Source organism: Stylophora pistillata, chromosome 10 (assembly GCF_964205215.1).
Source record: "Stylophora pistillata chromosome 10, jaStyPist1.2, whole genome shotgun sequence".
Classification (NCBI taxonomy): domain Eukaryota; kingdom Metazoa; phylum Cnidaria; class Anthozoa; order Scleractinia; family Pocilloporidae; genus Stylophora; species Stylophora pistillata.
In genome coordinates, this window is record NC_142528.1 from 17,376,082 (window position 1) to 17,400,271 (window position 24,190).

General features: G+C 42.8%; 3 protein-coding genes and 2 pseudogenes across 3 annotated transcripts; all 5 read right to left on the minus strand.

Annotated features, from left to right (window-relative positions):
- Positions 1–627: 627 nt before the first annotated feature.
- On the minus strand, positions 628–1,150 carry LOC148722042 (uncharacterized; annotated as a pseudogene).
- Positions 1,151–2,377: 1,227 nt separating this feature from the next.
- Positions 2,378–5,729, minus strand: LOC111329735 (uncharacterized). The gene is made up of 2 exons (XM_022934497.2): positions 4,712–5,729; positions 2,378–4,578 (listed from the first exon to the last, which is right to left on the minus strand). Exons 1-2 carry the CDS (start codon positions 5,727–5,729, stop codon positions 2,378–2,380), a joined length of 3,219 nt encoding a protein of 1,072 aa, XP_022790232.2.
- Positions 5,730–6,552: 823 nt separating this feature from the next.
- Positions 6,553–7,416, minus strand: LOC148722043 (uncharacterized). Its single transcript, XM_088736988.1, has one exon. It carries the CDS (start codon positions 7,414–7,416, stop codon positions 6,553–6,555), a length of 864 nt encoding a protein of 287 aa, XP_088593114.1.
- Positions 7,417–10,369: 2,953 nt separating this feature from the next.
- LOC148722044 (uncharacterized) lies at positions 10,370–12,474 on the minus strand. Its single transcript, XM_088736458.1, has one exon. It carries the CDS (start codon positions 12,401–12,403, stop codon positions 10,856–10,858), a length of 1,548 nt encoding a protein of 515 aa, XP_088592584.1. The 5' UTR covers positions 12,404–12,474; the 3' UTR covers positions 10,370–10,855.
- Positions 12,475–18,360: 5,886 nt separating this feature from the next.
- Positions 18,361–19,869, minus strand: LOC148722045 (uncharacterized; annotated as a pseudogene).
- Positions 19,870–24,190: the final 4,321 nt, after the last annotated feature.

Here is a 24,190-nt window from a genome sequence, read left to right on the forward strand (position 1 = left end):
CTCAATTAATTTAAGACCCTGAGTGTTGGTCCGGCCAGGGCTTAAATCCTCTTTGACCTCCCGCACAACAGTCCAGCGCTCTATCCGGGGTAGGCAACTAACAATAGGGATCTTCTTACCACACTTTATCATCCATAGTACAGGCTCTAACTTCTTCTATTCAAGTTCTTCAGAATAAACCAGCTAAGCTACTATTGGGTCGAGTGACATTTTCCTCTTCAACTCAAGGACTTCTAGATAGGAAGTTGATCAATCTATCTTGCAGAAGATCAATGCAATGGTGCCTTTTTAAACATAACATAGGCATAACACTCGCTTCAAGGAAATTATTCGATCTTTTAGATCAAACACAAATTGGGGTGTACTCAGATCCTTTAATGGTGCATTGACAGACTGAAATTCCCTCCCAGAAGACATGAGATGTCTATCCCATGATGCTTTTTAACATTTAATTGCTTAAATATTTTAAATCTTGATAGGTTTCATTGGTTTGTCATCTCTTGCACATAGATTTTATTATTTTCTGTTCATATTTCCACCGTGAGTTTTCAGTTATTAATGACATGATTACTTATTTTATACATTAATTTTGAGGGCCTCACTGAAAACTGCTATGGAGAGCTGGGCTCCCTCTTTAAATATTTTTAAATAATAAATAGAGGTTTAACCTTGAGTGGCTGAACTAGACAACCAGCACTGACTTGCCCACACTGCACAGGGAGACCATCTCTATTTTCTCCTCCTGACTTCTCTTTACCTGAGCAGCAGTTTCTAGCTTCATGCCCTTGCCTTCCACACATGAAACATTTCTTAACCTGAGATGGGCAGTTAACAGCCTTGTGGCCACAAGCTATATGCTTGAAACACACTACTGTCTTTGTTTCATTCTTCTGAGATAGTACCAGAGGCTTCTAACCAGCAGGACCAAACAATTGTTTTCCACGTGCTTTTAAGCACTGATCGGCAATATTTGCTATTTGAACAAGCGTTTCCAGGGTTCTTTCATGAAGGTGAATAGCTAACTCCTTTCAACAAGAGTCAGTAAACTGTTCTTTCACAATGAAACCTTTGCGACCTCTAAAAGAACGCTCAGTGCGGATCAAATGGATCCAGTGAGACGGTGAGTTGTCAGCCTTAAGACAACAGAATGCGGTCAATGACTTGTACCTTCAATTGTGAATATATCCTGCAATACTAAGAATTCAAATAACAAACTCACAAGAGGAAAAACGGTTAAATTACTCCACGTAGAGAGAGTGCATGTACTCCTATTTTTTTGATGTGGTACTCGAGTTTTGCACCATGCAACATATGCACCAGTTTTATAATTATCAGTTGGAGAGGAGTGAAGGAGAAAATGTTTTTTACACAGGTCATCTCTGGAAGGCTCAGGAATGCTCTCTGACTTGTGCAGGTTCAACTTTATAATTAGGTTTAACATTTTCTTTGAAGCACATATCAACTTCTAAGGCATGTTTTAGATATATTCTGTCATTTGCAAAGGCACATGGTATGGCTGTTGGGCTATTCTGAGTCTTCCCACTCTTCTTCAAAAAGCTGAATGAAATAGACGGAATTCCTAATGGCGGACTGCTCGGGTAAGCCTTGGTACAAGAACATGAAAACGAGGCGAGTGGGGATGGAATTGAAAACTTACAGAAGAGCGTAAGGTGAATAAGGCGAGTCAAAAACATGATTTTGTTAAAGTTGTCTTTTTCTCTATGAATAAAAGTGTCGCGTTCCCGATACCGCAGACACGTGGTGTTGTGCACCGGAGTTCGCCAGTATAACCACAGTGTTGAACTTAGACAAGCAGCAGCATCAAACTCTCTTTATTCACTTAAGCTGGCAGTCTTTGTACAGCAAAGGCGGTAAAAACTATAGAACGGATACACGAAGGTTCGATATAAGGAAAACCGAATGACTACGAAACTAGAAATGATAAAAATGAGGAATATTACAAGCGTAACTTACATCGGATCTTGACTCCGGGCTAGAGAACTCCTAAACTTCGTTCGGCTCCGAAATGCTTTCGCTACAGTGACTCCTCGCAACTGGGCTACTTGCTAATAGAAGGCGAATTTAGTTCTTACACTTTGACGTACAGGAAATAGAAATGAACAGTGCTTTATGTAGCTAGCTTTGAGCGGATATTCGCTAGTCACGGAACAGAAATCAAACAAAGCGCGCTAACAAATTAAATAGAAAGTCATTGAAAGTTTCTTAGTGTCTTTGTGCTAAAAACGGAAGAGTTACATAAGTAAAAAAGATTAGAGTCCGTATCCGTAAACGTGACACTCCTCGCCCAAGGATCGTCTATGATCCTTGCTCTACTAATTGTTTGTCCTCTAATTCTTTGCCGTGGTCGAAGGGTCTGTCACTGGGCCTGTACTGGAACCAGCAGGATGAGCTCTTTGATGGGGCGTAGGAACGCTTTTCCTCTACCCTCTCTCACAATCCTAAGTGACACTTTCCTTACTTTGCCATCTGCGCTCCTGATGGCCTCCGTAACTCGACCCATAGGCCAGTCACTGCGATTCTGGCCGTCTTCCTTCATAAGGACGACATCACCTGGGGTCAGGTCTCTTCGGGCATCGTACCACTTTCTTCTTGGCTGGAGGTTCTGGAGGTACTCTCGGCGGCACCGTAACCAGAACTGATCTGCTAGGTACTGGACCCCCCTCCAGCGCCGGTTCGCGTACAGGTCCGGGGGCAGGAAATTGCCCGGTGGTGGTGCTGGTGAGCGCGTTTTCATTGTAAGCAGCACGGCTGGTGATAGGGGCTGCGGGTCGATGTCTGAAGGCAAAGCTGCAATGGGTCGTGCATTTACGATAGCGGTGACTTCCGCCATGAAAGTGCTCAAGATTTCGTGCGTCAGCTGTCTTGGTCCGAGGTCGGCTAGCATGGCATCCAGAACACGGCGGATGGTCCCGATCTGTCTTTCCCATACGCCTCCAAAGTGGGATGCGTGTGGTGGGTTAAACTTCCACTCACAACCGTGCTGTGTCACGAATCTCTCGATCTTTGTTTCGTCCATTTCTTTAAGGGCTTCGGCTAACTCGGTGTGTCCCCCAACGAAGTTTGTCCCTCTGTCGCACCTCAATACGGCTGTTGGGCCGCGTATGGCGAAGAAGTGCCTCAGTGCACAAATGAATGAACTGGCGTCCATTGACTCTAGTACTTCTATAAGAATGGCTCTGCTATTCAAGCACGTGAAGACAAGACCCCAACGCTTTGAGTGTGCAGCGCCACCTCTCGTCTTCCTTGTGGATATGGTCCAGGGGCCAAAGACGTCGAAGCTGACGTTTGTGAATGGTGGGCCTACCTTGGTTCTATCTTGGGGCAGGTCAGCCATTTTCTGGATTACGTGGGGGCCTCTCAGCTTCTTGCAGGGCACACAAGAAGCTAACTCCTTCGCTACCATGCGATGACCTCCAATCAGCCAATAGCTGGCTTGGCGAATTTTGCCACTCGTAATCTGTCGACCCTGGTGATGGACCTCTTTTTGGTAATGTCGAATTACCAGGACGGACACATGGTGGTCTTTTGGTAAGATTGCGGGGTGCTTCTCTCCATACTCCATTTCTGCTCTCCTAAGTCGTCCTCCCACCCGAACAATTCCATTGGCGTCAATAAACGGGTCAAGCGCGTAAAACTGGGAGCCCTTCAGGGCTCTCTTCCTTACCGTGTTTTGATATCTTTCCCCTTCTTTCTGTTCCGTGAGATCTTTGTTTGTTAACTCTGCGCCAAAGGCTTCCTTCTGCGCTGCCCGGATTATCGCGTCCATTGCCTGATTTAGCTTGTTTGCTGTAGGACTCCTGAAGGTTTGTCTGGCTTTTGGTTGCCTTTGTTCATTCTTTTGACGCCTGAACTCTTTAACCTTGACAATGAGGCGTGCAATCGCGCGTTTTAAGGAGTGGAGGTTGGAGAAACGTGAAAATCTCTCCGCTCCGAGGCCTCTGCATTTATATATGCATGATGCGTGGGCTACCACTTCTCTTTGAACCTCGGGATCGTCTTCGGCTAGTTGAATATCCTCTCGTTGAGGCTGTACCGTGTCTGGGTTTCTGAGAAATCTCTGCCCCTTCAGCCAGGCTGAGTTGGCCAGACTACTTGCATTGAGGCAACGTGTGGCTAGGTCTGCGGGATTGTCACTTGTCTCAATGTAACTCCACTGATCGGGTGAGGAGACCCTACGGATAATTTCTACTCGGTTGGCGACGTAGACATAGAACCTTCGGCTCTTGTTTTGGATGTAGCCAAGAGCTGCCTTCGAGTCGGTGTAGAACTTAATGTCATCTATTTGGATGTCTATTTCTTTCAATATTCTAGCGACGGCTTGTGTGGCTAGCATGGCTCCACAGAGCTCCAGACGTGGGATGCTTGTAGTCTGTAGGGGAGCAACCTTTGATTGGCCAAACACAAGGGACGTGGCTACCTCTCCGCTATCGTTGACTAAGCGTAAGTAAACGCAGGCTCCTGGGGCGTCTTTACTAGCGTCGGAGAATGCGTGTAGTTCTGCCTGAGCGACTCTACCAAAATCTGCTGGGTGGTAGCATCGGGGCACTGTGACCCTTTCTAATTCGGCAAGGGAGTCTCACCATCGTTGCCACTTTTGTAGGAGACTGTGGGAGTGGGTCGTCCCATCCTAGGGTAGCATTGTTATTTTTCCCTCTCCCCATGCTGACTAGTTGTTGGAGTAGGAGTTTACCTTCCAGGAGTACCGGGACGGCCAAGCCAAGTGGATCGTATACTGCTTTCACGACTGAGAGGACCCCTCTGCGGGTGAAGGGCTTTCTGGGTAAGCATACTTTGAAGGTGAAGGCATCTTTTGTTAGGTCCCAGTATACTCCGAGCGAACGCTGCGTGGGGAGACAATCTTGACGCAAATCAAGGTCGCGGATGTCTTTTCCCCTATCTTCTAGTGGGAAGGCTTCCATGACCTCTACGGAATTAGAGACGACCTTGTGAAGTCGTAGGTTAGACTTCGCTAGCATGGCCTGTGTATTGGTCACTAGGATAATCGCTTGTCGTGGTGTTGGTGTCGAGGCTAAGCCATCGTCGACATAGAAACTTCTGCACACAAACTTCTTTGCTTCCTCTCCAAATTCCTCCTCGCCATCAGCCGCGGTTTTTCTGAGGCCAAAGGTCGCTACTGCGGGACTTGGGCCGTTACCGAAGCGGTACTCCATAACTCGTTTGGAGATATCGTTGTCTTCGAACCAGAGGAAGCGTAGGAAATCTCTATGTTTTGGGGTGACGTGGAAGGAGTGAAACATTTGCTCGATATCACACATAATGGCTGTATTCTCTTTCCTGAGGCGCATTAAGACGCCGACAAGACTATTCATTAGGTCGGGGCCGGGTAGTAGGGTCTTGTTCAGCGAAACTCCTTTATACTCCGCGGACGAGTCGAACACAACTCTGATCTGTGTTGGCTTTTTCGGATGGTAGACGCCAAAGTGGGGTAGGTACCAAACTTTACCGGGCGTAGGTTCAGATTTGAACTCTTCTTCTGGTATCACTGACGCATGGCCTTTCTCAATAACTTTCTCCAGGAAGTTGAAGTAGTCGGACTGCATCTGCGGTTTTCTTTTAAGGGTGCGCAATAGGCCGTTTAAACGATTGACTGCTTGAATTCGATTGTTTGGCATTTGTACTTCCTCTTGATGAAAGGGGAGTGGCATCTCCAAATTTCCCTTGCTATTTTTGCAGACTTCTCTTTCCATGATTTATAGGAACTTTCGGTCTTCCCGAGACGGGGCGACTTGATTGTCGTACCTAGTGGCAGTAAAGACGTTGTGTTCTACACTCATCTGTGTTAGGCTCCCTTTCACTGAAAACCTGTTAGGGCAGGGTACCAGCTCGTAACCACCTATCTTTGTTAACTCCATGTCATCTGCGTTGGTTATGTGGAGACTGGTGCGATTTACGAGCACGTGGGCCGGGCCGTCTATGAAGTTGAAGCACATCTGGCATGTTATCGTCCAGCCAAGAGTAAGTCGTTGAGCCCAGGGAGCACCTTTGGGTCCATTTCTAAACTCTCTGACCTTGAGAAGCTCGGGCGAGTCTCTTCCAATAAGGAGATGAATGCCAGCTGCACTATCAAATGGTGGAATCTCGTCGGCGATTTCTTGTAGGTGGGGAAATCTCCTCGCCATCTCTCGTGTAAGGATTTTGCGCTTGTCTTGTGGGATGCTATCACACTCGATTAACATTGGTAGCATCGACTCGACTCCGTTCATTGATCACGCTGCCACCCTAGTTATCCGACGGCCATATTTCTGTTCCCTTTCTGTACTGTAAGTGGACAGATAGTACTTCTCCGGAGGTCCGACCGCTCCCAGCTCGTCTGCAAGCTCGCTGCTAATGAGAGAACTGTTGCTTTGCTCATCAACGATAGTGTACACGCACCGAGTGCGGTCCGGCTATTCTCTGTCGTAGACATTGACCAATAGGATTTTGTTGCAGGATCGGCCTCCACTCGAGTCGCAAATCGGTGTGCTTCTATTTTTCACGTTCCCCTCGTTAGTGTCCTCTCTTTCTTTATCACTATGGGTCCTCGCCTGAGTCTCTTTTACTCTGTGAAACCGCGATGTGCCTTTCGTCTCCACATACGCCGCAGCTAACATTTGCCTTGCACCTGCTGGCCTGGTGACCCTCAGATAGGCAGTGAAAGCATAGCTTAGCTCCCTTTATCCACTCTACCTTTTCATCTAAGGTTTTCTCAGCAAAGGCCTTGCATTCGGTTAAGTCGTGGCCCTCGTGGTCGTGGAATGGGCACCGCTTTCTCCTCGTGCTCTCTCTGGATCGTGTTTCTGGTTTCTTTAGTGCCGGGTGTGCGTTCGTCTTAAGCGCTTTCCGGCTCACTCCACGTGTATTGGGTGCAAGGCGACTGGGAGGGGGGTTGGTAGGCTTGTTTCTTGCCAAAATGTTGGGGTTGTTCTTCAATCTGGCTTGCATTTGGACGACCTTTGCGAATCTCTTAAAGCTGGGGTAGGCGCCTGCATTATTGTCCGCGTGCTTCGCAATCTCCTTTTCCCACTTTCTGCGGAGTGAGGGCGGGAGTTTCTCTGCTATCGGTTGTATCGCGTTTGGGTAATTGAGGCACGCGAGGCCGGGAAGACACAACATTTGACTTTCCACGTCAGTGCAAAGGTCCGCGAAATGCTGCAATCTTGCGTTGTCATTTTCGTTAAACATAGCCCTCTTTTGCATGCGCTCTAGTAAGGCGTTAGTGATTATCGCCGCGCTACCGAAGCGAATTTCTAACTCCTTCCACAAACTCTGGAGTAGCGTGACTGGATCGGTTTGTCGTCTTCTAAAATTATCGACCAACCGCTGCGGTTCCCCGCTAGTGAAGCTTCGCAAATAATTTATTTCCTGCACGGGAGAAACGTCTGCGTCTTTGATCATGGTTTTAAATGCGGCCTTCCATGGATGGAAAAGCGTGGCATCTCCGTTGAAAATTTCTGGTTGACATTTGGGAAAGTTTTGTCTAGCTAAACCGGCGACTATTTGTTGATTTACTGATGTTAGAGTCTCAATTAATTAATTTCCGGTAACGTCTCTTATCGGAGTCGAGGCGATGACGGGTACGTGCTGTGAACTGTCATCGATCTGCGGCTGGGGTAAGTTTGGCACTGATGTGCCAGGAAACTGTGGGGAGGCAGTGTTTTGAATTGGCTCGCTTTGCGATAGAACAAGTGGCCCTTTTTGGGCGAGTAAGGTTTCTGGGCTGGGAATCGTGTGGACCCAATCAAGAACGCGCTCTTCGAAGTTCACCCTTGGCACACCGGGCAATTCACGGTTTTCTCCTATTTCGACATCTGTCATCGCCTGTTCGATAGCTTTGACCTTCGCATCTGTCATTGCGACCCTTTTGTTCGCCGCGAGAAGAGCTAGATCCTTTTCGTGCTGTGCCCTTTCCTGTTCGCGAGTGTGTTCTAACTCTGCCTCACGCTTTCAGCGTTGAAGTTCCTTTTCTGCGATCTTTCATTCGAATTCTGCGCTTTCGCGTGCCGCGGCGGCTTCTGCGATCGCTTTGATTCTCGCGGTGCTTGCTGAAGATGGGGAGGACAGGGACTTGGCGGATTTGGTTTTGCGTGACGAACAATGACTTACGCCAGAACTGATCTCTAGCAATTTGTCGGATTTTCTTCTGTTTAATCGTTCCATTAAGGCGTAAGCGCATTGAAGCGTTAAGGTCTCATTAGCAAGGAGGACATCATCTCCAAAGTCACGGTTTACGTCCTGCGCGTATAAACTAAGCAGCTCCTGTACTACTACGTTTAATCCTTCTGATGTTGTAGTGAGATCACGCAAAACACTTTCTACATTGCGGCTGTCATCAAGGCCCTCGGCGGCCTGTATTTCTTTAAGGAGCTTTTTCTGTAAAGTCTTAACCTCATAACGCTTTGTCTCTACTGCGTTTTGTAAAGCCTTTCGTGACGGCTTTCGTGACCTCCTTTCTGGTTCCTATTCTCCATGCGCTCCTTCGCTGACTAATCCTTTTCCGTTTCTATTCATGATTTATAGGCTCCTTCCTTAAAATCTACAAGGTACGCCTTACCTCAATCTTCTCTGTAATTCAAGATCCGATTTTTTACTGTCGCGTTCCCGATGCTGCAGACACGTGGTGTTGTGCAGCGGAGTTTGCCAGTATAACCACAGTGTTGAACTTAGACAAGCAGCAGCATCAAACTCTTTATTCACTTAAGCTGGCAGTCTTTGTACAGCACAGGCGGTAAAAACTATAGAACGGATAGATGAAGGTTCGATATAAGGAAAACCGAAAGACTATGAAACTAGAAATGATAAAAATGAGGAATATTACAAGCGTAACTTACATCGGATCTTGACTCCGGGGTAGAGAACTCCTAAACTTCGTTCGGCTCTGAAATGCTTTCGCTACAGTGACTCCTCGCAACTGGGCTACTTGCTAATAGAAGGTGAATTTAGTTCTTACACTTTGACGTACGGGAAATAGAAATGAACAGTGCTTTATGTAGCTAGCTTTGAGCGGATATTCGCTAGTCACGGAACAGAAATCAAACAAAGCGCGCTAACAAATTAAATAGAAAGTCATTGAAAGTTTCTTAGTGTCTTTGTGCTAAAAACGGAAGAGTTACATAAGTAAAAAAGATTAGAGTCCGTATCCGTAAACGTGACAAAAAGTAAATCACCACAGAATAGATATGGTTGTTCCTCTTTGCGATCAAAAAGGATCCACCGGTCCAAACGGCGAGAAGGTTGGATTTTTTAGTATTCCAACAGAGAAGCATTTGAGGGAGCAATGGCTACATGCGATACGAAGAGAGCTGGGAAATCACTTCTCCATTATGAATTCCAGAAAGGTTTGTTTGTTTCATTTTAAAGATGAACACGTCAAGAACAGTTTTGGTATTGGGCGCTTAATGTACGTTCAAGGAGCAGTTCCATCTGTTTTTGCTTGGAAGAGAAGTTCACCGAAAAAGAGATCTGCCCAAACTCAGGGCTAGTTACCCTACAGGTGAGAAGAAGGGTTGAACATCGCTAGATTTAAGTGAAGTTCCTGATCCTTTGTCAACAACATTGCAAGATATTAGCAAAGATCCTGATCCTTCTTCAGAAACATAGCAAGATATGGGCGCAATTCCTTGTGCGTCTTCAGAAACTGTTGGTTTAGAAGTCATAGCAAGCGAAAATGTATCAGATGTGTTGGATAACCAGGTGTCCTACGAAGATCTTCAAAGAGAACTTGCTGAAATGAAACAATTACTCGAAGAAAGTTAAGAAAAAATTGTAGAATTTGAAGCCGAGTTAAAAAAAGTTAGGTCCCATGCTTCGAATCTTTCTGGAAAGTGTGAAAACTTGGAGAACAGAATTTTTAAGTTAAATAATTTTATTTCTGATGAAGATATGGCATTTTATACGGGCTTTCCGTCCTTTGGTGTTTTCATGGCAACATACAATTACCTAAATCCAGGGCAAAGTGGAGAAAACATTTTATGTTGGCATTAAGTTTCCAGAGATGTAGGTCCAGGATATTATGAAAAGGATTCACAACTTGGTGTTGGATCAGGAAAGCCAAGAACATTGAACCCTAAAGAGGAATTTTTCTCGTTATGTGCAGATTAAGGCAGGGATTTGCAGAAGGCCACCTGGGACATTTATTCAAGATATCCCAAGCCACTGTCAATAGAATTGTAATTTCATGGGTTAATTTCATGTATTTGAGGTTTGGGCAGTTGAACATATTGCCATCTAGAAAAGTGGTGGATGATACCATACCTTAAGGTGGTACAACCCTCAAAAAATCAACATTTTTTCATGTTTTTTTACAAAAAGTTATCTATATCACCTAAATTGACACATGGAGACAACTGTATTTTTGCAGTTTTTGACTTGATATTTTATTATTGCTGCTGAGAATTAGCAAATGATGCCCCCCGGTGGGCAACCAAACAAGAACAGTCATAACTCTTTAACATTAGATTAAAAATTCACAAAATTTTTAGACAATGATCTTTACATGCACCTGCATGCAATGAAGTACAGAAACACCTCTCAGTCATATAGAATGGAAAATATTAAAGAAAACACAACAACTTTCAGGAATTGATAAGATGAGCAATCTCATTTTGGTCATTTAACAACAAAAGATGCACCTAAGTGTATGTTTCTAGTTCATTGCATGCAAAAATATACTGAGATCTCTCACTCCAAAAATGAGAAGAATTGAATAAAACGCTGGAAAGTTATCTTTGCTAGCGTGTCGGTAGTTTCATAAAATTCGAAATTGAGAGAAAACTGGTTTAAAGTTTTTAAACTGATTTTTTCAAGACTTGAACACAGTTTCCATGAATTGAATTGTTCAAAACTGACCAGGGCCATAGCTGACTCCTTCAGTTTGCTTATTATGGTCATCTTTTCGTTTTTTAAGGCCCCTAATCACTTTGCGTCGCTTCTTGGTAGTAGCTTTGCTTTTATGTTGCGCAATATTAACTCTAAGCTGGTCTTGGAGTCTGCAACCCCCCTCGGTATATTTGCCAGAAGGAATACCAAGGGCTTGGAAAAGCTTAATAATACTCATTGAACCAATATTAAAATAAGAAACAGCATCATAAAGTCCTAATTCTAATGTCTCCCTTCCAACATAAATTTCTTTTGGAATCCTTTGCCATACCATGCCATTCAAAGACTCATTTTGATTTTGTGTCTTGCCATGTAAGCACTTCTGCAATAAGTTGTTCTCACTAAGTCGAATATATTCAGGCTTTAGCTTGGTAATAACAGGTAAAGGAAGGCCAGGTCCATGCTTAAAGAGATTCGTATGGTTGGCTTTGTCCTTTTGATACTTGCACCAACTTGCACTACCTGTTGGGCAGTGGTCATGAAGTGGGCGTGCCTCACTTGAGGCACAATGCATGAGGCTAGCATGGATAGCTTTCTTCATTCCAGCCAAATTTCCAACATTGCACCTTATGGCAATGCCATAATAGTTCTGCAGTTTATCAATTAGACTATCTGTGAGTTTCCCTCTGCCTCCAAGGCCTGGATTGTCACGTTTTAATTTGCGAAGTGCAGTTCCAACCCTCTTCTGCACATGACCAATGCATTCTTTCTTTTCCACTAAAATTCCAGCATCTTGATAAATATTCTTTATCCTGGAAAAACTCTTGCTGTCCCCATCCCCATAAAATTCAGTGTACCTGAGATTGTGCAGCTCAACAGACCTTTGAAATATGCGCTCTGCACCCTCTGGTTCCATAGCAGGTGCTGATCCCTGGAAATTTGACTTGCAAGTGGTGTGATCAGCTCTCCACATCTGATATTCGAGAGAATTCTTGTCCATTTGTTCATGCCGCTCACACTGTTTGCATCCTTGGCTTAGGGCCTCCACATCAAGAACCTTTCCTGTGTCCATAGATATGACAGTCACACAACCATTGCGTGACGAGTAGCCTCTCTTTTGCCATGTTCCGTCACAAGAAACACCACAGTTCACAGGTAGACCTTCAGAAGAATTTACATCCTTCTTGAGAGATAAAACTTCTTCTCCTGCCTTTTTCATTGTTTCCTTTGCAATCGCTTTCATGTGACAGCCGATTACGCGCGAGTTGCTGAGGAAAGCTTTCTCATTTGGAGGTGGAGGCATGTTCATAATTTTGCAGAATTTCCTTGCACCAGCATAACCCTTTCCAAGAGTTCTCATACCATAAACGATTCGCCGATTTACTTCAAAACTCTTTCCTTGCTTTTTTGATGTGCAAAATGGATGTTTCCATCCACACTGCTCGCACAGCAAACGCAAAGTTGACGCACATCCCTTCCGTTTCAAATTATCTTCCATAAACAAAAGACTGAAATCGCCGCATTCGCCACAACGTAGCAAAGAAAAAACGGACGATAGCACCTCCATATCACAGAACCTGAACCCTGTAATGGATGGACTGGTTTCCTCTTTATCTACCTTGATCAGCTTAGGCTTGGGTTTTGTTGTGTCTTACTGCAGAAAAGTGACGCCAATCCCTGGTTAAAACGGCCGACCGAACTTTAATAATCACTACCTAAAACTAGAGTTACACAATATATCACAACCTCAATATGCATGCAACTTAGCTATATATGTTTACTCTCTGGGACCTCTCATGTCATGTATCTTACACCTAGTGATGGTTCCTATTATTTAAATCCTAATTCATTAACACTATAACATTAATTAAACCCTAGTTCATTAACATTATAACATCTCCTCCCGCTTAAACTACAAATTAAATTAACAGAAAAATAGGCAAAGCGAAAGAAACGAAGCGAAAACTATTCCGAAACGTGTAATTGCCGTAATTGAGAGTGTTCTACTGAGAGTTCAATGTTCAACTACATCTCTTCAATTAAACGTTTAGGTTTCGATCGAATTCTAGATGAACGACGTCTGGGCTCTTCAGGAACAGTATTATGCGTAACATCTTCTAGTGTAATACTCTGTCCAGGTGATGCGACTTCAACCGAGGGCTTGGTAGACTTCTCATTCGGCATAGACTGTTGTTGGGGCGATAGGTCTTGATTTGTAACAGACACACTTGCATCTACCTTCTCAGGCAAATCGATCTCTGGTAATTCACAGCTATTCGGCTGAACATCGGCTACCTTTGAGCCAGCTAGTTCTCGCAACTGATCGACATGTCTTTTCCAGAGCAACTTTTCAACTTGCACTCGGTATGTGACCGGACCCAGCCGATCTTGAACAACCCCCTTAGTCCAAGCGGATCCACGATTACGATAATCCTTCACCATGACAGGTTCACCAATCTCAAAACCGCGTCGAACCATGGGATTTATCCTCCTCGACTTTTTTTCCATCCGTGCAGACAAGTCGGGTCTAAGCAACTCAAGCCTTGTTCTCAATCTGCGACCCATCAAAATTTCTGCTGGTGGACACCCAGTGGCGGTATGGGGCGTGGTTCGGTAGCTCAAAAGGAATCGAGCCAATTTCTGCGTTTGGGTACCCGGTTCATTCTTCATGACTCTCATGGCTTCCTTAAATGTCCGAACTGCACGTTCAGCTTCACCATTGGATGCAGGATGATATGGTGACGACAAACACAGGCGAACACCATTTGAAGTTAAGAAATCTTTCATTTCCCCCGCGACAAACTGCGGACCATTGTCGGCCACTATCTCCTCCGGCAAGCCATGCGTAGCAAACAAGCCGCGTAGAGCTCCAATTGTGGCGCAGGCACTGGTGAAGGACATTTGAATCACTTCCATCCACTTAGACTTGGCATCAACCACAATAAGAAACATTCCTCCATTGAATGGTCCAGCAAAATCCACATGTAAACGCTGCCACGGGCGAGTAGGCCAGATCCATGGGTTGACCACCTTAAAAGGCGCCCTACAACGGTTGGCTTGACAATCAATGCAATCTCTCACGGTCTGTTCGATGTCACTGTCCAGGTTTGGCCACCAGACATGCAATCGTGCCAAAGACTTCATTCGCACCATTCCTGGGTGGTTAAGATGTAATTCAGACAGCACTTCCTGTCGATATCTAGAGGGTATCACTACTCTTGTACCACGCAACAAACAACCATCCTCAACTGTAAACTCTTCACGTTTGGCGCAATAAAATCTGAGTTCCTCTGGCGTATTCTCTTCTGCTGGCCAACCATGCAATACGTAATGTAAGACACGTGACATAACAGGATCACTTCTTGTAGCCTCTCTGATTCTGGTTGCTGTAATGGGTGTACCTTCAATTCGGACTTTGTTGACTTGATCTCCCTCTATCGACCAGTCGTCAGCTTCTTCAATGGTTTTCCTAGGCAAGCGAGACAATGCGTCTGCATTTCCATGGTTCTTAGACGCACGATATTCAATGTCATAAGTGTAAGCTGCCAGTTGAATAGACCATCGCTGTAGGCGAGACGCGGCAAGGACTGGAATCCCACGTTTCGGACCAAGGATGTAGGTTAGGGGTTTGTGATCTGTCAGCAAAGTAAATCGTCGACCAAACAGGTACTGGTGAAACTTTTTTACACCAAAGATAATTGCCAAAGCCTCCTTTTCAATCATTGAATAGTTCTGTTCACTCGAGGAAAGAGTACGGGATGCAAAAGCTATCGGCTTCTCTTCGCCATCCTCAGAAATGTGTGACAACACAGCTCCTAATCCAAAAAACGATGAATCAACTGCCAGTCGCACCGGCTTCTTTGTATCGTAATGTGCCAGCAAAGGTGCAGATTGCAAAAAGCCTTTCAGCTTCTGAAATGCTTCTTGACATTGTTTTGACCATTTCCACGGAATGTTCTCCACTAATAAACGATTCAAGGGCTGAGCCAGGGTAGCCATGTCAGGAATAAATCTGCGATAGTAATTAATCAATCCCAGAAAGGATTTCAGTTCCGTTGGGTTCCCCGGTACTGGCACCTCTTGAATAGCTTGAACCTTACGAGGAGATGGGTGAATACCATCACGATCCACCACGAAAGCGAAGTATTCTACTGATGGCTTCATAAACACACACTTTTCTTTCTTCAACTTTATTCCCATGCAGCTCATTCGCTCCAAAGCGCCTTCCAGATTGCGAAAATGTGCTTCATCATTTGAGCCAGTGATAATGAGATCATCGAGAATACCACCAACACCCTGAAGACCAGTGATGACTGAATCCATTATCTTCTGAAAAATTGCAGGACTAGACGCTACACCAAAGGGAAGACGGGTGTATCGGAATAGGCCAAGGTGAGTATTGATCGTTACGTACTGTCTCGATTCCTCATCCAAAAGCACTTGCTGGTACGCTGAAGACAAGTCCAGCTTGGTAAACTTTTCCCCTCCATTTAACTGGGTGAACAGGTCATCAGCCGTAGGCATTGGGTGTTCTGGTACATCCAAAACAGGGTTAATCGTTACTTTGTAATCACCACAGATTCGAACACTGCCGTCAGGTTTCAGCACGGGGACAATGGGCGTGGCCCAATCCGAAAAATCCACTTTTTCCAGCACACCGATCTTTTCCAGTCTTTGAAGTTCGTCAGCAATCTTCTCTTTTAACGCGAACGGTACTGGTCTGGGTTTAAAGAACTGCGGCACTGCGTTTTCTTTAAGCTTCAAATGTGCAGTAACTCCTTTAATGGTTCCCAGATTACCATCAAATAACGATGAATACTTCGTTCGAAGCGAGTCCAACTGGTTAACCGATTCTAAGGAAATCTGCTTGATCTGTCCCCAGTCCAACTTCAACACGGACAGCCAATCGCGACCCATTAACACTGGACCATCATTTCCTGTGATAACAACCGGTAATACTGCTTCTTGATCGCGGTATGCTACTTGAACTCTAGCTTCTCCAATAACAGGAATTTCGTGACCAGAATAACTTCGTAGTTTCACGTCTGTGCGTTCTACAGGTTTTGACGCGAGAACATCAGTCCAAATACTCTTGGGAATAATAGTTACAGAAGCTCCAGTGTCAAGTTCCATGTCCACAGTTTTCCCATTGATTGCTACTGGTACAATAAACTCTTTACGTGTTCCACGGGAGTCTGAGACTGTAAAAATGGGCCAATCATTTCTGCTCACTGATTGCCTGACTGCCACATCTTCGACGAAACGAACCTTCTGCTGTTTCTTCTTTTTTTTCCCAAATTTCGACTTTGCGTTCCACTTTTTCTTCCCATTTTCAGGTTTTTGCTCCTTCTCAGGACATTTCTTCACAATGTGACCCACCTTTTGACAACCATGACACTTGGAATTGCGAAAGAAACACATGTCCGAGGAGTGATTGACTTTTCCACAACGAAAGCACTCAGGAAATGTAGCTGCCACTTTTTTTACTTCTTCCACACTTCCTCCATGCAATGCAGTGGTTTCCTTCTCGGTCAGTTCCGCAGCACACGCCCTCTCGACAGCCGTTTGTAAAGTTAAGTCCGCTACCGCGAGTAACTTGCGTTGAATCGTTCGCTCCTTTAAACCACATACGAATCGATCCCGAATCGCCTCTTCGCGATAACCGCCAAACTCACAAGTCTCAGCCAACTTTTTCAATCTAGCAACGAAATCTCTTATTGCTTCCGACTCTTGCTGTTCCGCCTTGTGGAACTTGAAACGCTCGGCTATGACTATCGGCTTCGGATCCAGGTGCTTGGCCAAATTATCCACAATTTCCGCAAAAGACAAATCTTTCGGCCTTCTTGGAGATACAATGCTTCTAAGTAACGCATACATCTTATTACCCATTAAGGTAAGTATTGTTGGTACCTTTTTTTCTTCCAACACATTGTTGACCTCGAAGAACATTTCCATTCGCTCGACATAATGCTTCCAGTCTGAGCCCGGTACAAACTCCTCAACTCGACCGATAAGCGAATTCACTACCACCATATGTTGTGCCGTCGGATTCGTCGGTTCTTCTCCTTCAGCCATCCTCGTCGCCAGTTGTTGTGTCTTACTGCAGAAAAGTGACGCCAATCCCTGGTTAAAACGGCCGACCGAACTTTAATAATCACTACCTAAAACTAGAGTTACACAATATATCACAACCTCAATATGCATGCAACTTAGCTATATATTGTGTAACTCTAGTTTTAGGTAGTGATTATTAAAGTTCGGTCGGCCGTTTTAACCAGGGATTGGCGTCACTTTTCTGCAGTAAGACACAACAGGTTTGTCTTCTTGGGAAGTTGATTGAAGCTTTCGATACGAAGCCGAAGATTCCTTCGCTTCGCTCTGATCATGTGAAATGCCGTCTGTGGATTCAGGTATCCCACTCGAAGCGCTTTCGACAACAATCGACTCTTCTTCGTTAATTCTTGGACTATTTGAAAAGCGATTTCCATAAAATTTGCGCTTCTTGCGTCTCTGAGACGAAAATTTCGGCATTTTGATGATTGAAGCTCTCTCACTTGCGAAAATTCACAACTGAATGATTGATAATAACGGCTGTTAACCGAAATATATCAAAACGAGGCTGAAAGTCATTGTTGGGCCCCAATCTCCCAATAGCTTACTCAAGACGCAATCAGCTTGCTTTGATCTGGGAGGAAATCGCACTTTTAGGCCCTAAAAGGACGCATTTAAAAATGCGTTTCCATGGCAACGGAACAACAGTGCCTTAGAAAAGCCTTTAGAAGTGAAATCGAATGGAAAAAAAAATAGACTCATTTTCAACAAAAATTGCATTTTTTTTTTTGTATCGTACCACCTTAAGACTTAAAAAAGAAATACCCAAATACCAGGACAATTATAGATTGCACCGAGGTAAAGTGTCAGATGCCGAGCAGTTTACTACATAACAGACAGCTATTTAGCAGTTACAAGAACCATACAACTCTTAAAGGATTAATTGCTATTTGTCCTGCTGGGCATATATCCTTTATAAGTCAACTATACACAGGCAGCATCTCTGACAAGGAAATTACAGAGCCAAAGGCTTCACCATCCAAGGTCTACTACCTGTTGGTGTGTCCCTCAATATCCCACCATTTTTGGGCAGTTCCTCCCAGATGCCTGCTGAGGATGGTGTTAAAACTCAAAACATTGCATCTCTCAGAATTCATGTTGAGAGAGCAATAAATAGAATTTAAAATTTTCACATCTGGGATGGTGTACTTTCTCTCAGCCTATTTGGCATTGTAAATCAGATGTGGACTGTCTGTGCTCATCTTTGTAATATTCATGAAACAACTATATCTTAGGAATGCAGAAAACTGTGTAATGTGCCTTAGTAGAAGGCAAAAGTCTTGTTTCATACTGCATCAAGGTATAGAAATCATAAGTATTATCAATGAAATCATATTTGGAGAATATGATCAGTCTACTTGTCATTAGTTATGACCTTGTAAGTGTAGCCTCATTTTGTTTACACTTATACTCTTAGACAGCAAAAGAAATAAAATGCTGGAAATAAGCATTGACCTTGTCACGCATATTGTGCCAGAATTGTAGATCAAATTTGATTCTCTGGATTGACATTCCTTTTAGTGTATAAACAACAAAGTCACACCAAGCAGCACCGGTTATTGCCATTTGGCCCTGGACTTGAGCATAGTGCTGGTGATTAGTTTTTAAATAGCACTGATCACCTACTTGCTCACAGAAAAATTTTGGATCAGTGCAAGCATCCAATGGGGTTGCAGCAGATTTTGTTGATGAGCATTTAACTTCTAAAATTCCAAAAGGCAGACTACAGCCAAAGTCAATAACTTTGCTCTTGGGAGTGGCTGCAAAGATGGGCATATCTTTTGAAATAACCAGCTCACACTTAAGTACTGCAACTGAAGTTTTCCTACCATTCATGAATTTTTGGTATTCAGGAATGGCAGTTTTTTCATACTTTGTCCCATGTGCAGTATCTCTACTTGAAAACTCCTTGGGATGCATCATTTCTTTAGCAAAAGTGTTATGATTTCTCTGCCTTCGGGAAATCAGATGAAACCTTGAGGCTGTGAACCTGAACTGTCTCTCAACTCACCTGCTCTCTTGTTTCTGCTTCGATTTTGTTTAGTATATCCTCATCAACCTCAAGTGAAGATAAAAATATTCTTTCTTCACTAGAAAGTGTCTGAATAAACTCTAGTTGTAGTACATTTCAAAGGAAATCGTGGGTAGCTGTTTATGTCAAAATTTGGATTAAAGCATCTTGTAACTGCACTTATATTGACATACACAGCAACGTTAGACTCTGCATAAGACAATTGATAACTGTTTGTAGAGCCAACAGGACTAATACCAAATTTGGTTTGCACCATGCTGTTGGGTGTACTTAAGGCCAGTGTGGCAATTCCTATCTCGGGATTTATGGCTGCAACCTCATTTCTGAACTTCTCTTCCTCTGTAATATCAATTTTTTTTTTCTGGCCTCATAAAGTAGACAAGAGATTGCCTTGCCAGACTGCTCGTCATAAGGCTTGCTTTTGCTACAACTAAATCCATCACTGGCTGGGGGTGAATTGAATCACCTCTGCCTCTTTTATGCCAAGTTTGCAAAGTTGATGTGCATGCCAGAGAAGGATTTTCATCTTATTCATCATTGAGATCTTCAGTTGTTTTGCTCTCAAACAGTGAGTATTTACATATTTTCAACACGAGAGCGAATGTGTGATTACAATAACCAACTTTTCCTGCAGCACATGTACAAGTGGCATGTATTACTTGTGCAGATATAATGCAGAGGGCAACTTGTATGGTATGAGGAGCTTCATGTTTTTTATAGCTGTGATATCACTTACACATAAAGTAAAAATAATTTCCATCATCATTTCCTTCAATATCCTTTAAATAGTCATCTTGCAGAAAAGTCTTTGCACGTTTCAAACTTGTAGGAACAGAGTGGTTGTCAACACTTCCCATCCTTTTACCAGAATTTTCTATGTGCTTTTTCATTTCCGGTTTGGTAAACAAAGGCAACTTTTCAAGAGTTTTCTTCCTAGCCAGTAGTTGGGTATTTAATTTCAGTAACTTCTTTACTATGGGATGAAGATCCTGGAAGGGAGATAGAGCATTCCCTGGCTTTTCGCTTCGTGTAGATCTTGTTAGGATCAGGGTCAACTTTAATTTTATCCCAGCCTCTTGCAATGTACTTCTCAGCTCTGATACAAGATATAACACATTTTACACTACTTTAAAATGTTTGGATTTTAATTTGCCAATACATCACTGCAACCTTTCATACAGTGGTGAGAATTCAAGCCTCTAAAATATTAAATTTTGGTTCAAAGGATTTGTTTCCTAGTGAAAAAAAATAAAATAAAGGATTTAATCTTTTCTTGTAAAATCTCTAAAATTCGATACAAACATACTTCTGTACTGATGCTAGAAACTCTGCTAGTTATATAGGGAAATTATAGCATCCTCACATGGGGATGCGGCGTGGGTATATATCCAATAAAATTCAAATATTTTTAACGGCAGAATATTAGTTTTACCGTGTCCTTCGTATGATTGACAACAATTGTTTGTCCTGTCAATCATGACTCGGTGTAAATATAAGACGTATTCACCCCTCTATCTGCTTATTTTGAACGTATATGTCATTCGTTTCAAACTCTTCTTACTATTTGAAGGTATTTTTTTATTCACGCAAATTTATCCGTGAGTTTCATTTCTACACATTTTTCCTTTATTTATTTTTATTATTTCCATTTTAATTGTTACCCTCTGTATTATTTACACAGATGATGAATAATCCAAGACGGTCATCCCACCTTCAACGTCTTTCACCCTCCCGGGATGGAAGGCCTACCAATTGCTTTATTTGGATTTTGCAAATTTGTATAAACATGGTAGGTGCCACGACAATGCCATGTTGCCAAAACTGGGTTCACCGTCATTGTCTGTGAAACCACATTTGCACTTCCTCTACTTGTGGTCTCTTCCGAGCCTCTTTTCCTGATTCCCTCATTGCACGACACAGAATCCCTACAGCTGTCATCCCAGAAGATGAAATGAGCGAAACAATCAACCAGTTCGACAATGTGCTACCGCAAGACTGAGAACAGCTTTGTCTTCAAGCCATTGCCGAACTGGAACAAATGCTTCGCCCAGGTATCTTAGAAGCACGTATTCGTGATGTAAGTCTTTCCTATAACGTCTACTTTTCCCGCCTAAATCTCACTACAATGACATTTCCTTTTTTTCTTCCTAGATGGCCGATGATACACTTTTAGATGTTCAACATTTCATTCTAGAACACACATTTATTATTTGCTATTTACAAAACTTGTTTCGCGATATCAAATCTACACGTGAGTTTAGACCCCCCATGCCACACCAATACATAAAAGTAGAAATCGATTACCCCTCTGATATCCCTATTTTTTTAGACTTTCGAAATTATTTCATGAGTACTATAGATAGACATTTATACACAAATACTTCATTCAGATTCAGTGATTTTATAGTCTCTTTCAGAACTTCTATTAATTTACGATTGGTGCCTTTTTTTCAAATCTTTGTTCGTTTCCCTATTTATATACATAGCATTACTTGTTTTCAGCATCAATTCTTCCTCTTCACTGATAACTAACTTTCTTTCTTTCTTTCTTCCTAGATATGCTATCTTCCTCAGTTTCCTTTTTTTCAATTCGAGGAATATTTCAATTTGTGTGACATTTTGTGGTTGGCATACGGGGGTCTTCATTCTATACTTAATTTTTGCACACATACCCGACGAATAGAAATACTTATTAATACTCACAAGCTGTTTTTAGGACAACCATTCAACAAATTTCTTTTTCTTTTTCTCCCCATTTCCGTTCATCAGTGTATTTACCTCTGGCCATTTTTTATATCTCCTCACTTTTTCTTTAATAATATAGAATTTGTAGCTGTAGAACAAGCGATCATTTATTTTTGCTTTTATTAATGCTTTTTTGCAGATTCCCCTGGGAGATTTCATTTTACACTTGTCACTCTGCTACGTTTTTCCAAACACAATATTATTCAATGTATTAGTAAACCTTTATTCAATACTTGATCTTTATTTCCACGAACAATTAAGATATAATTACGTAGTAGAAATAACCATAAATTCAACTTTTTGGCACCAATTTTTCAACCTTCAAAATAGAAGTCCTGAATGTATGTTTTATTGCTTATTCACACAATTGCTTTTCGATTATACTTCGTTTAGACATAGATTTTCAATTCATCATGGTTTCTTAGAACAAAGAACACTTATGTATTTTCATAGTATTACAACCACACTCATAAACATTCATCTTTTTTATGTTTTCTAGATTTTGCAAGATTCCCCATACACTTTTCTTCTACATTATGATTTTGTTAACAGTTCTTTTAATCATCCTCCTTTGCATTTTCCATCACAGTCACCCTCTTCATCTTGTTCTCCAGCCTTTGCTCCACAATGTGACGCAATACCTTTCTGATGGCCTTCAACGCCTCTCTTTTTTTTTTTCATATATGTCTCATATTCGTCTACATCCTCCAAAGGTGGTTGACTTATGTCTGATTCGATACTCTCCAGTATGATTCTTTCAGAGATGTTATCCTCTTTCTTGAGCAGGTCTAATACCGTGTCCAGGAGGAGATAGATCTGCTCCGGGATGAGTCTCACTGTTGTGACCTTTCGGGATGCCATTTTTGTACTACTCGGGATGAAAGAGGACGCCTTGTGGCTTGACTCTCATTCATTATGAAATGACACAAACACTTCTGTTACATCGTCCATGAAAAAATTATTCCACCTTAAGCGCTCTCCCAACTTTTCAAATGCATCCCAATGTTTAAACATGTACAGCTCCATGTGACCTCCTATTGGATTTGACCATGCGTTGACTTCTCTGACAGTCTCGTGAAATAATTTATCGCAGGCATCCATGAATCTATACTTGGATGCTGGGTCATCCATCTCGAGTACTGGAAATATCTTCTCGAACACGGCTTGTAAATATCGCATAAAATAATACACCTCCATGTAATGATATGATGTAGAAATAATGTCGTGGCGCCTCTTTAGACAGATGGGAATGTTGGCATAGCCAAAATACCGTGTATGACTTCTCGGGGTCCACACACTTTTTTTAGGCGCACACAAATCGAATAGATACTTGTTCTGGTACAGTAATTCACAGTCGTTCAAAATTCTCACGTCCCTCATGATGCGTTTGCTTTACGTCCTTCCTCCAAATGACGAGAAACTGTCTATCACTTAATTTTTAGGGAATATCCATTGGTCGTTCGTTGACGAGATGCCGTACTGGTAAGTGACATCTCTGACAATAACTGCAATAATAAGGTGTATAATACCAACGAGATGTGCATTGCAACCATATTTCTGCCGATTTATAAGGGATTCCTTTACTCCAACTGACGTGTTTAGGCATGATTCAATTTTAAGTAAATCAATCTTTAGTGTAATTTCTTGTATCCACTTTGGCATATATACTTTTCTCAATTCTCTTATTTCTACTCTGTACCATGCCATGGTCTCTATCTCGTCAATCAGTAGACAAGTATCGCATCGACCGCATTAACCATAGTGACGAGAGCAACACAATGAGCATTCTTGATAGCAGTTTTGTCACCATAATTATCCTGCAGTGTTTCAACCAGCAAATCGTAGTTATCTTCAGTGGCCATGATACCTTCCACTCTCACTTTCACATGCTCTGACAACTGGCCCTTCAGAAAGTTGAACTTCTTGACTTTTGAGATTCCTTCACATCATGCACTTCGGACTTAAAAACATCCCAGAAGCTGAGCCATTTCCTTCGATCCCCTTCAAAGACTGGCAATGACATTTTCGGCAACTTGAGTGCAGAATGGTTTCAGATGTTTGGAGCCACCCGAGTCCGCATGTGGGATGGATTTAGAGCTCTGCAGCTGCTAGTTGCGAAGGAGGAGTTTCTCAATTTGTCTGAACAAGGCTGATGGCGTATCAGAAATATTGTCCGCATCGTCGAAATCTTGATCTGCTGTGTCCTCTACTAGTATTACATGAAGGCTTTTAATCTCCTTGTCCAGTTGCCTCATTTCGGGTCTTGCATCTATGAGCTTTTGTTGACGAACTTTCAACTGTTCAATGTCATCTTCTGCAATATCGGCTTCGTTAGCTTTGTCGAAGATTGACGTGAGTTTCTTGCCTTCATCGGTAAACATCTGATGCAAGTTACCTCTCCTTTTGACGGCGATTTTCAGAGAATCCTTAAGTTGGTCAGCCTTCTCCGCCATTATGAACTGTGAA